Genomic DNA, 16,419 nt, shown 5'->3' on the forward strand with positions numbered 1-16,419 from the left:
GTTTCTTCAGACTAAAGAAAATTCATGAGTCTTGTAGCTGGGATATAAAATTAATCCTGCTTACTTAGGAGAACCTTAATCACAATGCAGTTTTCCACTTGAACCACAGTATCTGTAGTACTCAAAGAAGTCAATTCTTGGAGAATATTTTTTCATCTTTTGTCTCTTGTTAAAACAGACCTTTGATTTTGCCAGTGACTAAGATTAGATTGCAATGTAATATTTTAATATTTTTAGTTTTTATTCTGTTGCTATATTAAGACCAGAATCACAAATGGATTTTTGTGAATCCTGAAGTGTTCCCTTTATTATTTTTTTTACTGCTGGAGTCCAGTTCTATACAATATCAGCAATCAACTTCTATACCAAAGCCAAGCAGTGACAGTTGCAATAATGAATATTTGCTGTAGGCCACTGGTATGAAAATAGCACAGTGCTGCAAGCCTGCGTCACCAGAAGCAAATCTTCCATTTGACTGTGGCTGAATTTCCAGCTCAATTTTAGAACATTTATAATTGAAATAGCTCTTAAAGCGCTGTCAAAATATAGTGTTAAGAAATGCTGATTCAGTCTACAAAGCACAAAATCAAATGCCTTCCTACTTCTTTTTGGTGTTGTTTTTCCTTGTTTGTTTGTTAATCCCTTATAACTTTAATGCTGCACCCTGTATTTATGGCACTGAACTCCGGAGAGGCAGCAACACTGTAAAATATTCAAAGGGACCCATGCTGGTTAGGTTAGAAGTTCTTGTGAGAAAAGGAATTGAATTGCCTCTTTGTAAGCTTACTTGACAGCTTTTAGAATGTTTTATCCTTAATCTCTGCTGAAAATTTTAGTTTATATGAGCATGAGCAGCTTTGCATCTTTAAATGTGTCATGGCTTTTACATGGTGAACTTCAATGGCTTTCTATTTATGTTTTAATGTTATTAATGTATTTGCATTAGTAGAATATTAAATGTAATCATATAGGGCAACTCTTAAAAATGCAGAATATATGCACTGAACTTTGATTTTTTTTTTGAGATGAGGAATATGCTGATGACCTTTACCATTTTTAACTTTTATATACTATGCTGCTTTCATTCATGCATCTCAAAATACCCTCAAAATATTCAAAACAGCTAGCATGATTGTATTTTCTTTTTGCTTGTATATAATTGCATAGTGAAATAGTCGATCAGCATAGAGAAAGTCAGATACTTGAAGCAGAATAAAGTCTGCTGTTATTTTAGCTTTTATTGTTTTAATTCATGCATTGCCTCAGGTTTTCCTAAGGAAAGTAAAGAAATTATCATCTATATTTTGCTTAGGGTTAAATCCTGACCCTTACACTGCAAAGCTGGCAATGGTGATTGCTGTACATTTCTAATTTCCTGCGAGATTAGAATGGGCACCAACTTTGCCATCAATCCTGAGAGGATGTTCATGTCCCTTTCCCCTACCTGGGCCGTCTGCCCCTTGCCCTCCATGTCACCAAGAGAGCGCATTGGCGAAGCTGACAGTAGTACCAGGACACAGAATATGATGTTTTAAAAGCAGTGTTAATGCTTATAAAGCAATAGGGTTTGGATTGAGATTGAGATTTTGAGGAAAATTATTTCATTGCAGTAATTTTTGACTGAAGGAAAGCAAATATTCAATGGATTCTCTGGAATGGGAAAGGAGTGACTAGTTAGCTCTACAATTTTATGGACAGATCTTCAAGGACTTTATTTTTTCATCAGTTTCTCAACAAATTGCTTAGTATTTCAATTTTTTTTTTCCTTTTGAAACCTTATTTTTTAAAAAAATTATAAATAAGAGACTATTCAGCAAGATAAACTCCTTTCTTCTGCACTGGTATTTGACATCCCCAGTACCTTCAAGATCTGACAACCTTCAGGCACTCTTTCAGGAAAAACAAAACCAAACTGTGATTTGACCTTGAGTAAGACTTTATTTTTTGCTACATGTTTTAACGCCTGTCAATACATAGAATATTCACATGAAAGAAGCTTCTTTCTTGGATTTATGAATGATAATTTTTAAAAACTCTCTGGGAGAGTATGTACAAACATGACAAAATATACAATGAATCGAACTTAATAGAGCTTAAAGGGTCATATTCTCACTGACTGAAAGGGAATCATATTTGTGTAGATATTTGTTCAGCCAGCTTCAAGTCCCCCAGTAGGAAATATTTCAGGATCTGTGTAGGTAGGTTATTCCCAGGCTTCATAAACTTTAATATTAGAAACAATTTCTTCACATCTAATCTAAGTCTCTCTTGATGTAATCCAATACTCCTTGTTCTACTAGGAGGGATGAAGGAGAAGAGTATATTCTCTTATTTTTAGCTACCGTCTACAGATATGAAAAACGTCAGTGCTTGCCCTTTTTCTTCCATATTCACAGTTCATGTTTTCTAAACTTCTAATTTATTTTGACTCCCTCCATTGCAAACCCTCTCTTTTTGCTTTGCATTTGTATTGCTTCTTTTTAATTATTGCTAATTTTTAATTAACAGCAAAGCAAGTAATTTTGGGTTTGTTTGGGGTTTTTTTTTGACATTGCTGTCCCCATGCTGGACACAGGGCCTTCAGAGCTGATCAGAGGAGGAAAAAATACCTCCTAAATCTTTTGCTTTGCAATTTCAATGGGGTGGGGACCTGGTTTCTAGCACAATGATAGAAGAGATCTGTGTTCATCATGTCTGCTACTGAAAGATTTTTCTGAAAGCCAAGCAAATAAACAAAGAAAACAATCAAAAATAAATAAACAATAAAACTTTGCCAAATGCAGTTCTGGGGTTGTTGTTCATCATTCTATGTTAATAGATCAGATTAAACCTACTCAGTGTGGATTCCTGCAATTGTCTTTACTGAAAAGCATCTAATTTTCTAAACTGTTTCTTCAATGCATTAAAATAGTTTTGAATCAGGTTTCTCAGTGTGTTTGCCTTGCTTCCAATTTGATAATGCCTGCCAAGCTATTAGGAATGTTTTCCATTAACAAAGTTTTTGAACAGTATTAGTCTGCAACACACCACTGTGGTATCAGATAGTCGTGTCTCTTCTGCATCCAAGCACGTATTTAACTCTCTAAGTGAAAGAATTGCTATTTTGTCTATTCTGATGGGAGGCAATAAATAAAGCATAGTACAGGTAGAGCATCACTAACATCAAATGATGTATAAAGCCAAAATGAGCTATACTGGAAAGTACCCAAATCCAAGCATATTTCAGTAAAGTAACTAAGATTTTTTTTTTAATCTACTCAGTAGGCTTAACATGGTAAAATATAGCACTGCAAAGGCAGAACAACTCCTGTCCTTTGTCTCCTTCTCGTGTGCCCTACCCACCACCTTCTTCACTGCCTTCACTGCTGTCCTCCACCGTGCTAAGTACTTAACAACCACGATACTGCCATTTCCAAGCAACATGTCTCAATGATTCAAACTAAAATATTATTGTGTATTTTTTCTCTCTTTCATTTGATAACTATGGGAAAAGCACAAGTTCTTAGCTGCAATAAATAAGATGTCAGATTTAGGTATATATCTTGCTTTTAGTCTTTCCAACTGATAGGCAGACTAAAAATGTTATTAGTGTTTGTTTAGGTCTCAGATATGGAATGTTGTGTATTTAGTTACTGTTATTAACATGTATCATTATGCAATAATGGATAACAGTGTGTGCTGTGTATTTATAATTGTCTTCATTCTTTTATTATTGGTGTTGGGAAAAAATCAAGTCAAGTATCTATTTCTTCTTTCTTTTTACTAGATATAAAGGCCATTTTTTTTCATTTTCATTTTATTAGTACAAGATGTTAAAACTTTAGCTTGGCTACCCAATTAGAATAAGTATTACATGTTACTATGGCTGTTTATGAATCTCAATTCGTGTGTATAAATTTAAACTGCTGGTTGACCTGGTCATTTACATGGCCTCTTTTATTACATTTTTCTTCTGTTTTACAGTACATTCTTAATGACTTTTTTGCTCAGATTATGAGTTCTGTGTGAGCAGACTGCAGGAGACAACACATGGTTTTCTAATACATGGGAGTACTGTATTTTGTAACCACACGAAATACAAAGAAAAAGGTCAGGTTTAGTTCATTACCATTAGTCAAATCATCACCAGAACAATCTGCCTCTCTGTGTCATCACAGCATTGGGATGTCAACAAGCAAACACCAAAGGTCACACGATTTTTTTCTGTTTGTGCTCATTTCTTTCCATCTCTTCCCTTTGCCCACAGACACTAACACAGGGACACCAGCAATATCAACGACGACAACCGTGGAAATCCGGAAGAGCAGTGTTATGACAACTGAGATCACCTCTAAAGTGGAGAAAATCCCCACAACAGCCACGAGCAGCAGCACTTGCCCTTCCGTTGAGACTGAGGAAGAAAAAGCAAAAAGGCTGCTGTACTGTTCACTATGCAAAGTTGCTGTCAACTCTGCCTCGCAGCTGGAGGCGCACAACAGTGGTGAGATGGAGCAGTGCTTGCTTGCGTCCTTTTTTCTTCCCCTTCTGTCTCAAGAGCGCTGCAATTATCTTCCCCTGAATAGATTAGATCTCTTGCAGCAGGGGACAAAGAGGTGGCAGAAAACTGGCAATTACATGGAATTCATTAGCTATTAAAGTATAAAAATGACAGGCAAAGAAGCCTTCAAAAAAGAGAAAGAAAGGAATTTATTGCAAGTTGCAGATTTTCTTACACTTTAGCCTTTGCAGCTTCAAAATCTTATTGAGCTAAATGACAGCTCGACTTCATTATCCTTGGTGTTCAGAGTTTGCATAGTTTTGCTTGTGCCAACTAGCAAAATGAGAGTGAATGCCATTAGCTTTGTTTGAAACTTAACAAATTAAGGCTAAAAGAGGGAGCATTAGTCAGTCAGAGTTCAATGATGAGAGTTAGAGTTCTTAGCTCCATATTGTCTGTTAATAAACAGCTTGTTAATATTATGTATATTTTCCCTTTGTTTTCATCAACTGATAGCAGCTGCTGCATGAGAGTAATTGCCTTCCTCCATCTTTTTTAGGTTTTAAACTTTTTCTTGCCATTAGAGCTAGTAGCATCAGTGGGTTTCCACAATAGACATCCACCATTCACAGTCACAATTTTAGCATGTTATTGATTAGCTCTGTGGTGGGTGGGGTTAAAAGCTCTAGGGATTTGATATGGTGATAGTGACCACCTATAGCCACATTACAGAAAATTCCTGATCTGGGATGTCAGGGGCTATGTCTTGTCAAGGGTAAGCAGAGTTCATAGACAGAAAGAGAATGTTAGGTTTTAAATGTTGAGACAGTGATAATATACCTAGAGCAAAGTGATCAGAGGTTTTATGATTCAATTAAAAAAGAAATAACTTTGACATATCTATAGAACTCAGAATGGAAATTATAACTTCTTGGCATTCATGAGAATCAAAATTCCATCAGTTTTGGATGCTGTTTACTATTTTCCAGATCTTCAGCTGGTGAAAGTTCAACTTCAAGCTGTACCCTTTTCAACTATTAACTTCATATGAGAGTTAGACTCTAAATATTCTGATCAGGCTGAGAGACAAAACACTATTCTGAATATTTAAATACAGCCTCCCAAGCTTTTGCTGCCTGTGCTGATAAATTGTGTGTGTGCTCACACACATGCATTTTTTCACAAGTCCCTGAGGATGCATACAGCAATTAGCAGTGGAGTGGTGGTTCTGTATGCAGTAGTTAGTCCATTATCATCACAGACTACCTGTGTGGGAGTCAACAATTTAAGAAACTGTTCAGTCTGAATAAGGGTGAAGCAACAGAACACCAGTGTTCTCTATGCAACCTTTATTTACAAAGGAAAAAAAAAGGTAATTGAATTTTTCTCTCATATATGTTTCTCATATGTTTTGGTTTCTGTCCAGGACATTAATGATCCATAGGTTGCTTCCAGGAACCTCTGCCCCTTTCTGGTTTGGAGAGTAATTAGTTAATTACAGATTTAATTATAAGTTACCTAGACATACTGTTTATCAATCTGTTCAGGAGGAATACAAATCAAAGCCAACTGCATCTTTAGTAGCTAAATTACTTTTCTTTTGTAACTACAATTCAGGTCTTATTAGCAGCAGGAGTTAATGAGAAAAGTCACACACATTTAACTTCACATCAGGGTACCTGATTGTGCTGCTACTTTCTGGTCTGGCTGCTTTGTTCTAGTGCATTACCTATAGGTATGTAATTTAGTAAATAAATATCAGGTGTGAAATCCTGTTACGTTAGTATGACTCTGATACAGACCAACACAGTCGTATTCCAAGGATAGCACATGGCACCAAGCTGAGGCTCATATGATTTTATTTCAAAAATAAAATAAAACAATGAATGCAACCCAATTGCCAAAGTTGTTTCTGTTTCCCATTTCTATTGTCTCCAGGGACTAAGCACAAAACTATGCTGGAAGCTCGGAATGGAAGCGGAACCATAAAAGCCTTTCCCCGGGCAGGCGTAAAAGGCAAAGGACCTGTGAATAAAGGAAACACAGGCCTTCAGAACAAAACATTTCACTGTGAAATATGTGATGTGCACGTAAACTCTGAGACACAACTGAAACAGGTACTCAGCCAGCTTGTAGAGTGACAGTCTTTGGCTGTTCTTTGTTTTCATGGTGGTAAAGTACCAACACAGTCAGCACATGTCCATATTAGCAGTTTGTGTCCAAATGGAACTCACAGTTTTTTCCATTGTACATGGCTGCAATGCTGATTGATTGATTGATTGATTGATTGATTGATTATGATTTTCCCTTGCATGGAATATGTCTTCTCAAAAGCTCTCAATTATACACATTTGATAAAGAGTTATAGAAGGTGTAGCACATTACTGTCTTTAGGCTGCTAGAATTGTCCTGAGCTAATAAACTCTGCCATTTCATGTGCTGTATGATATTTGTCTTGACAAGGATGTGAAGGTGGATGCAACCACTACTTTCACAGAATACTAAGTAACCCACTTAGAAATGTGGGATGGAGAGGATTTCTAATATTTTTATCAATGTTTCACTCTAACTCAGAAGCATGACCTCTAAATTGCAATTACACTCAGTTATGTTCAGTCATTCTTCAGATGATCAAAGCTTTCTGAAAAACACTTAGTTTAATTCCATATGCCTATTGAAATTAAATACTTGTAAAGGAGCTTTATTTTACAAGAACGAAGATTAATTCAATAATGGACAATAGCAATATCCATTTTTCTGGTCTCAGAGAAAAAAGTCCAGTTTTATGTCTTTTTATTGTGATAATTCTCTTGAAAATGAAAATCAAAGTAAAAAAAGAATTCTGAAAAAGGTCTCTTCTAGTACTGAGTAGTAAGATACTTAAAAAATCTCCTAGATCTTATAAAGAAGATAATGGATTTCATGCATTTTTTTCCACTGTCTCTTAGTCTGCTATGTACCCATCTCAGAAGGATCTCCAGGCAGCTTAGGGATTTAAACAATTTTATGACCTTATATTCTTCCCCAAATAGGGGATGCTTTAGTCTATGATATTCTTTAAAAACTTTCTACCAGCAGTCAATTGAATTTGATGGGTGCCTTATAGAGTTAGAGAGGAGTTTTTCAAAGTCTTTAACCTGACTCAAGTCCTGCTGAAGTTAAAAAAGGTGGGAAAATATTTAACTGTAGTGGAAGCAGAGCTGAACTTAGGACTGATGAAACTTACAGTCCCCAATATGTGGTGCACAAAAGATCCTACAAACTTTAAAAGAGCCTAGTCATTTTCATTATTGAATTAGTCAAAGTAATGCTGCTGTAGAGCAAAAGCCTTTCATATTGGAGCAGTAATCTTGTGTAAAGCAGAACCTGAAGTGATCTGTTTTGGAACTATCAACTCTCATCCTTTGTTTTCTTTCTCCCCTCCCTACCCCCCCAATATATTTTAACAGCACATAAGCAGTAGAAGGCACAAAGACAGAGCTGCTGGGAAACCACCTAAACCTAAATACAGCCCTTACAACAAACTCCAAAAGGGAACACATCCTCTAGGGGTAAGCCAATCATCCTTTTTTATTTGACTTTTATTTTAATCCTGATGAATAGGATTTTTAGAAAATGTTAAGTGAGAAAATGCTTAGAAGGAGAGTAATAGTGTAAACCATTGGAGTATTAAGTACATGAAGGAGCCACTGGAAACCCACAAAGGGATTTTTTTATATACTTGTGTTTACTACAGCCTGTGGACCCCTGCTTTTGTAGCTACTCTGAATAACCTCAGGAAAGAAGTTAATTGCAAGGGTCACTAGAGAGCAAGAGACGGAAAAAACCTCCAGATGTCAAACAGGATTTTTCTAGCTTTCACCAAGGACAATAGCGATGAAATAACTAAATAAAACTCTATAAAATATAAACCATTCATTCTATTCTTATTTAGAGAATTGTTGAGATAACAAGTGAAACAATTAAAAAAACCTGTCTCTTCTTCCATTTGACTGTTTCAAAATGGTTCTGGTCACATTTTCGACTGCCAAGATAAACTGTCTGAAACACAGCTCTTACTAGCTCCAAAAGCTGGGTTTTTTTGTTTTTTTTTTTTAATAAAAAACTTAGGATGCTGCCACTAGTTAAGAAGCAGCATAGTGAAACATCAGACTATTATCTTCTTCATCAGTTAAACTGCATAAATGAGTCCTGCATTTTGGCCACAATAATCCCCTGTAATGTTATAGGGTGGGGACAGTGTGGCTGGCCAGCCAGCAGTGTGCCCTGGCGGCCAAGAAGGCCAGTGGCATCTTGGCCTGTATCAGGAATGGTGTAGCCAGCAGGAGCAGGGAGGTCATTCTCCCCGTGTACTCAGCACTGGTGAGGCCACACCTTGAGTGCTGTGTCCAGTTCTGGGCCCTCAGTTTGGGAAGGACATTGAGATGCTTAAGCACGTCCAGAGGAGGGCAATGAGGCTGGTGAGAGGCTTGGAACACAAACCCTGTGATGAATGACTGAGGGAGCTGGGGTTGTTCAGCCTGGAGAAAATGAGACTCAGGGGTGACCTTCTTGCTCTCTACAACTTCCTGAAAGGTGGCTGTAGTCAGGTGGGGGTTGGTCTCTTGCTCCAAGCAGAAAATGACAGAACGAGAGGACAGTCTCAAGCTGTCTCAATGAAAATACAGGTTGGATATTAGGAAAAATTTTTTCACAGAAAGAGTGATAAAGTACTGGAATGGCCTGCCTGGGGAAGTGGTGGAGTCACCATCCCTGGATGTGTTTAAAAAAAGACTGCATGTGACACTTGGTGCCATGGTTTAGTTGAGGTGTTAAGGCATGGGTTGGACTCAACCAGTCAAGAGACTTGAAGGTCTCTTCCAATCTAGTCACTCTTGGAATTTTGTGAATTTTATATCTGCTGCTTTGTAGGGTTCTATAAGTGGTTCTGGCAGAGGGAGGATGTTGATTCATTGTCCTCATAGAGATTATGCCTTGACCATCTTCTCTGATGCAGGCACAATATGGAGCTTTCTTTTTTTCTGGGAAAACCCATCTCTCTTTACATTGAGGTAAACCTTTGGCAGCAGAAACTATGTCCTTGTTGGGGCAGCCCTCATGAGTGGCATATTCATGCAGGATTCAGTGGTAGAATAAAGCAGTGCACCATTATGGTAGATCTACTAATAGGGAAATAGCCCCATAGGGTTTCTCAGTGATCCACAAGAAAGATCAAGGTCTCCAATACAAGCTGTACTGAAAGGAATAGAAAATATGTAATGGGGTAAGTAGGATATGGAATCTGGAAAACCTTTCTGACAGGATTGTAATTCCTTCAGGAAATTAATTATTTTTCAGGGGATGAAAACAACTATTACACTATTGTTGTGGTTGTGCACAGCTCTCTACCAATTTATATAATGGTGATTTCTGAGAACTCCAGCCAAGGTTCAGGACAAATAACAGCAGTGTGTACTTTTCCTTCTCCCTCAATCCCAATTGCTCACAATATACAGGTCAGGCTAGAGGGCAAAAGAGATTTAAGAAGCAGAGAAAAAACTAGCAATAAATGAACAGATACACGTAGTAGAATTGTGGCTTCAATAAGAAAGGAAAGACTAGTTCTCCATTTAGTCATTTTGGTTTTGAATATAAAAACTGCAGGAATTGTTGTCACTTGAAGTGCAGAACAGCACAACAACAAGCCAACTAATTTCACCTTTAATTTAATGCTCTTTCTTTACTTTTCATTTATTCCCTCTCCCTAGCTGAAACCAGGAATGCTCCCCATTAATATTTCAAGTTATTTGTCCCTTAGTTTACTTCATTGGAAATGAAAAAAGTAATGGTTACTTTGCTCCCAATGTTGACCTGTGAATAATAGAGGTTAGAAATGAATGTACAAAGTACTGCATATGTTAAGTATTACTAGTTTTGCAGCTACCTTGAACTCAGAATCATGTTGATAAGTTAACTGAAAAGCTATCTAGCTAGAAGTAATCTAGTAATTTAATTAGAAGTACCTGATGCCAATAGGTGCTGGGAAAAGTTAAAATCCTCTATCTATATGGCCACTAAAGAACCAACAGACCTTTTGGAATATGGTGATAGTGTAATGATGAAACTCAGTTGTGGTTCATGCCAGAGTACTCCTGCCCTTAATTTCTGATGATTCACTCACTAGGATTCTGTTTGTCAGAGTGATATTATGCAAGTTAATGACTTTAAAATCCCTTTCAAGTCAAGAATGAGAAATTGTTTCCTTGTAAGTAAAAAGTGTCCATACTTGCACTGAGATGTACCACAGCATGCTACATATATTCTGTATATTCAATCCCACATATTCAGGTTTATGCCTTTTGTAAGAGGCCTCAGGTCATGCCAGGACACAGACCCACCAAAAGTCCTTCAGAGACAATGGGAACTTTTTTTTGTCAGTAAATGAAGTTTCTAATCTTATCTCAGAGTTATAAAAACAGGACTGCAAAGGTATTCAGGCTCCTGGCATCTCATTAGTAACTTGAAATTCTACTGAAAACTGCAGAAATCTATAGAGACTATGGTCATTTGTATGCATTCCAAATGTAAATTTTCTTAAATATTACTGAACCTCTCGTGACTGTTTTCAGTCTTGGAGAAACTTCAGGGTTCGGGGTTTTTCCCTTTTTTAGGAAACTCTAAATGAAAGGTTTTTTGATTTGTATTTGGTAGTCCACAATAAAATCAAGTTATGATTTAAAATGTTTTTTAAGAAAAAACCTCAGTGACAGGAACAGAAATATCATAGTTTGGCAGAATACTTCTTTATTCACAATGCTTGAAAGAATGAACACTATCTTAGTGGAAAACAATTGAAGACATTGAAGACACAGCAAAATTATATGGGGCAGCACCCATTTAAATACATGATTTTCATAACTCATGAAAGATAAGACTGGTTTATTTGCTTTTTATTAGAAGCGGGAGTAAATGAGGAGCTATATGGAGATCTTTATTTTAAGTAGAACTTGAAACCTAATGGTTAAAACAAAAGTATCTTGTAAGACCAGGGAATAAGATAAGTTTCCATTCTGCTCTGGTCTCTACATTAAGCTGTTCAGATGTAGATCTATTAATTGATATCTGATTTTTCCTTGTTTAATTGTTGCAGGGTACATGCAGCTTTGCTTTGGTGCAGATTCCCCAGTCCCATTTTAGATTTACTTTGATTTCTAATCTCATATTAAATTATGAGTGTCAGCAATAAGGTGTGAACACTGGAACTCTTTGTCCCCAGCCAAATCCTTGTACGTTGTCCATTGGGGAGGTCATATCACCTATTACAAGGCTGTATCTCAGAGAGTCAATAGCCACCATGAGGCCTCTCTTGCTTGATTCTGCATATATAATCTTAAATCAAGCTCCCTCTCACGTAGCTAATGTGAACAAATTATGTGTCTCTGTTTGTTTGTTTTCTCTTCTTCCCCACAGGTAAAATTAGTATTTTCAAAGGAACCTTCAAAGCCGATGGCCCCACGAATCTTACCAAATCCGCTAGCAGCTGCAGCAGCAGCTGCTGCTGTGGCTGTGAATTCCCCCTTCAGTCTTCGCACAGCCCCAGCAGCCACCCTTTTCCAGACTTCAGCACTTCCTCCAGCACTCCTACGACCAGCTCCTGGGCCTATACGGACCACCCACACTCCTGTGCTGTTTGCTCCTTACTGAACTCCAAACAGGAATTAATTGTACTGCAATAATTTTTCAAATCAAAAGACAAAAAAAAAAAAAATGAAAATCATGAACATTGAACTATGCAGTGTTTATTTATAGTTTAAAGTATATATGAAGAGCCAGAACTTTTGATAGAGAACCGAACAAATTCTGAAAGGGGGAATGGGTGGTATTTCTCCAGATAAGAACATTTCTCTTGAGCATTGATCGTTTTAAAACTGATCTCCAGCATTGACTTGTAGTGACATATAAAACTTACAGAGCCTTTTTGACTGTGCATTTTGGCACATATATTTCCCTGCAATGTCTTTCCTGCTTTATGAAACAACTTACAAATTTGTCTAAAGGGCATTAACTGGTTCCAATGTATATAAAATACTTTATTCTGTAGATTAAAGAAGAAGGAAAAAAAAAAAAAAGAAACACTGTGAATAGTAGTACCCTTACCAATCCTCCTGCCAAATCAGCAGTTACTGGGTATTTATCTGAACAAAAGTAGATACAATAGATGTCTTGTAAAACAGTAGTATTGTGTCTCTATCTATGCCACTAGGATTCTAACTCAGTTGCAAAAGATAAAATGAACAAAATTATGTCACTTCGGTAAATAGTCAAAAATTATTACAATAATGTGGAGCTGTTCCTGGTGAGCGAAGTTTTTCTCACTCACAGAAGAATGAAAATAATCTAGATTAGGGCAAAGAAAATGATAAAGAAGATCTAATGGGGGAAAATAATTCAGATGCTGTACACAGTAGAATGGGTCAAATGTATTTAACTGAGAATGTATGTGTACACTGTGTGTTTATTCAAAAAGTGTAATACATACATGATAGATCAATGTTTCAGACATGACAGTGGAAAACAAAAAATATGATCTCGTCATGAAACAGGCCTGACACTTCAGTGTTGAGCAGAGGGAAGACACAAATCAGTTACACAGAATCATAACTGACAAATGAAAAACAGGAGAGAAATCCTGGTCTCATTTAAGTCAGTTTAAAGTTCCTTCTGACTGCAGTGTAGCCAGAATTTCATCCCAAGAATGGCACATATTCATTTTATATCACACCAGTGGGAGTGTCTGTAGATACAAGTAATATTTTTTGCAATAGGCTTAGTCTTAGCAACAGACTTATTCCCTTGTTTTATTTCCTATTGATGTGATATAAAATGTCTTAATATACCTATAAAATGTAAACAGTGACACATGAGATACATATTACGGGATAACTGCACATCATGGGTTTGGAACAAATACAACTTTTAGGATCTCAAGGGACCCTTGAATTCTGTAGCTGACCGTGATGTATGGACAGCTTAAAGCCTTATATATTTACTGTGAGGCTTAAAGGGGTTGACTGTGTCCCTTTAAAGTAAGATTTATCAGGGGTATATATAGATATATTGTATATATGTTAGAGTAAGAAAAATAACTTATAAACAGAAAATCTACTATATAAAATAATTATATAACCATTGATTTCACATGTGGGTCATTAAGTGGTAAGTAACAAACAACAGAGAAAAAAAAAAATAGACTTTTTGAATCTGATCCTTGCTGCCTGCTTTTTCCCATAGGGAGCTGAAAAGTATCTATTAATATTATGGAGTGCGCTGCTGAGTCACATGCAACCACTCTGATGTGTAGCTAAGTGAAATGCCTACTGTACATTTAGGCAGAATAAAATTTAAAAGCATAATTTAAGTTTAGATGGGGAAATTATTTGAAAGATTTCATTAAAAGCCAGTAATGCAAAATATTGACCATGTGGTTGCTATACAATGCTGCCTGTGGTTATTGCAGACAGATGGGAGATATAGAGGATGGGAATATACAGCACTTTTGACTTGCAGTTCATCAGTGAGCCTTCCATATACATTCGTATTTGCCATTTTTTAAACCTCTCCGCATTTAGATTTTATAAAAAATATATAAAGAGAGAGAAAGAAGAGGTTCCATGGATATCTGTGTCTGAAGAATTCCAAAGAGATTCATTTATTTATCTAGAAATATTAAAATAAGTTCTGTGCTATGTATTTGTATTTCATCCAGTTTATTTGCAAACGTTTGTGCCTTGAAATGAAATGAGCTTTTGTTTATATTTAATTCACACCTATGTAGCCATGAAAAAGACATGATGGATATTCCAGGGCTAATATGAGCTGGATTGCTTTGGCCTAGCTTTCAAAACAACAGTATGAGTAAGTTCCTGAAGCCAAGTTTAAACATCTAAATATCTAGGGGCTGACATTTAAAAGGGCTCTCTACTCTACAGCTCCCAGTAAAGAGGCAGTAAATAAGCCAGCCTTCAAAACCTGCTCCTCACACTCAATTTAGAATTTTTTTCATTTTATTTGGGTACATGAGATAGTAAGATTCAGAGGACTTGTTCTTTTAAGCCTGCTTTCAACCTTACATATTTGGAAGTTTGCAGAAGCTGTAGTGCCACTGCCAGCTGCATTCAGATTCCTCCTTGAAAAGGGCAGCAGCTTTCAAGCTGTGTTCCATGAACGACCACTTGTTTCCAGAGCCTTTTGTAAGATCCTGGGTAAGTAAGATCTTGCTAAAGGAGCAGAGGAGTACTCACATTTTGGGAAGGTAGAAGATCTGGACAGGCTGTCTTTTTCTCTTGAGGAAGCAGGCAGATGGGAAAATGGGAGATAGACAAATATCCTGAAGGCTCTTATGTACAGCCTTCTGGTGCATGGACACCTGCTGTACATCCTGCCATATTGTTGAGATGCAATCAAAATCAACAGGCTGATCCTTGTCAAAACGTGGCCTGTGGCATGTATGGAGGCACAGTACTAAGAGCAGAGTTCATACAAATTTTGCTAGAGATAAAAGAGTGTCATTTCAACTACTTACATCAGCTAATTTGCAATGACACCTTCAGTGTTCTTGGACCTCTTTTGTCACAGTGCTCTATGGAACAAGTTTTTGTTCACACAAGTCTCTTTTAAAGTTCAGCTGTAAACAACAAACTCAGTTCTTTTTGTCTCTTACTCACTACCTAATAAAGGATAAAGCCTAAATGTTAGAATGTATAGTGGATTTTCTGTGCCTTGCTGCTCCGCACTCCTCTTGGTCAGTAACAAGCCAACGTACCCAGGACATCAGCATAACAGTTCTATTTATATATATATATATATATATATATATATGTGTGTATATATATATGTATGTATGTATGTATATATATATATATATATTTGTCAAGGAAAATACTGGCACAGCTATCTAATGGGGCAAAGAGAGCTTCTGGTCAAGGGTATGTCTACAGCAGATGACAGAGGACGTAGCAAACAGAAGACACTTTACACCTACTTGTCAATACATTTTGTGTGGAGAGCACTATTAAAGAAAAATATGCCATCATGTTTCATATTGCTGTAACACTCCAGGGCCAAGAGGACGCCTAAAGCACAAGGAAGCAGATCATTTCATCGAAGACACAGTCACTCACTGGAATAAGAATGTGAAATAAGCCTGCGGGGAAGTGGCTGGGTAATGAACTCAGAAAAACAATCAGGTTCAGGGATGTTTTCTTAAATTCTATTCAAAGTGTTAAAGAATAACTATTCTGTTGTGACCCAAAGAGATGGTATTTTTGTGGGAGGTATATTATATATATTTATATTTTTATGCTATCTGCATTTTTCCAACTACCTATGGCTTCAAACCTTTGTTCTGAAGGATCATCATTGCTCTGAACCATGAAATTAGTAACCTTCTTGAAAACTGCTGTGAAAGCTGATGTGAGAGGTCAGTAAGCAAATGGTATAAATATGATGATCTAAAATGAAAAGGACTGACCATGTCAAGAAATATTGTATTTGAAAAGTATACATCTTTATTTTAAGATAAATTATATAAAATTATATAAAATTAAGAATAGCTAAATAAAGTAATAAAACTAGAAGAATTACATCTGTCATTTTAGTACTGAAATATTACAATTGGCTCTACATTTTAAAAGTTTAAAGGACTTTCTAGGTGTCAAATCAATGCAAGGATGCTGTTGGTACATTTAATATCTCACTTCATTTATCTTCCATTTGTATCAGGAGTACCATAACTGAATGGACCTGCCTTTAGTCACTTTTAATTAATTACCAAAGATACAGTAGCATATTGCCCCATATTCCCTGAAAAGTGAAATCATGCTGCTTAGGAGGCCCTGTTTCTGCATTTCACTTCCCATAAACACTTAGTTTTTAGAGTCTCTTCAAAGCATCCTGGGGAATTT

The 16,419-nt window shown here is 36.6% G+C and overlaps 1 protein-coding gene across 5 annotated transcripts in view; it reads left to right on the plus strand.

Annotated features, from left to right (window-relative positions):
• ZNF385D (zinc finger protein 385D) overlaps positions 1-16,105 on the plus strand; it is a 416,407-nt gene extending 400,302 nt beyond the window's left edge. For all 5 annotated transcript variants that reach the window (XM_021538112.3, XM_021538113.2, XM_021538111.2 and 2 more), the window contains 4 exons: positions 4,247-4,480; positions 6,416-6,594; positions 7,927-8,028; positions 11,927-16,105. In XM_021538112.3, the coding sequence (XP_021393787.2) occupies positions 4,247-4,480; positions 6,416-6,594; positions 7,927-8,028; positions 11,927-12,160 (749 nt within the window). In that variant the 3' untranslated portion in view covers positions 12,161-16,105. The remainder of the gene's footprint in view (positions 1-4,246; positions 4,481-6,415; positions 6,595-7,926; positions 8,029-11,926) is intronic.
• Positions 16,106-16,419: the final 314 nt, after the last annotated feature.

The sequence above is a fragment of the Lonchura striata genome, chromosome 1 (genome assembly GCF_046129695.1).
Source record: "Lonchura striata isolate bLonStr1 chromosome 1, bLonStr1.mat, whole genome shotgun sequence".
NCBI classification, from domain to species: Eukaryota; Metazoa; Chordata; class Aves; order Passeriformes; family Estrildidae; genus Lonchura; species Lonchura striata.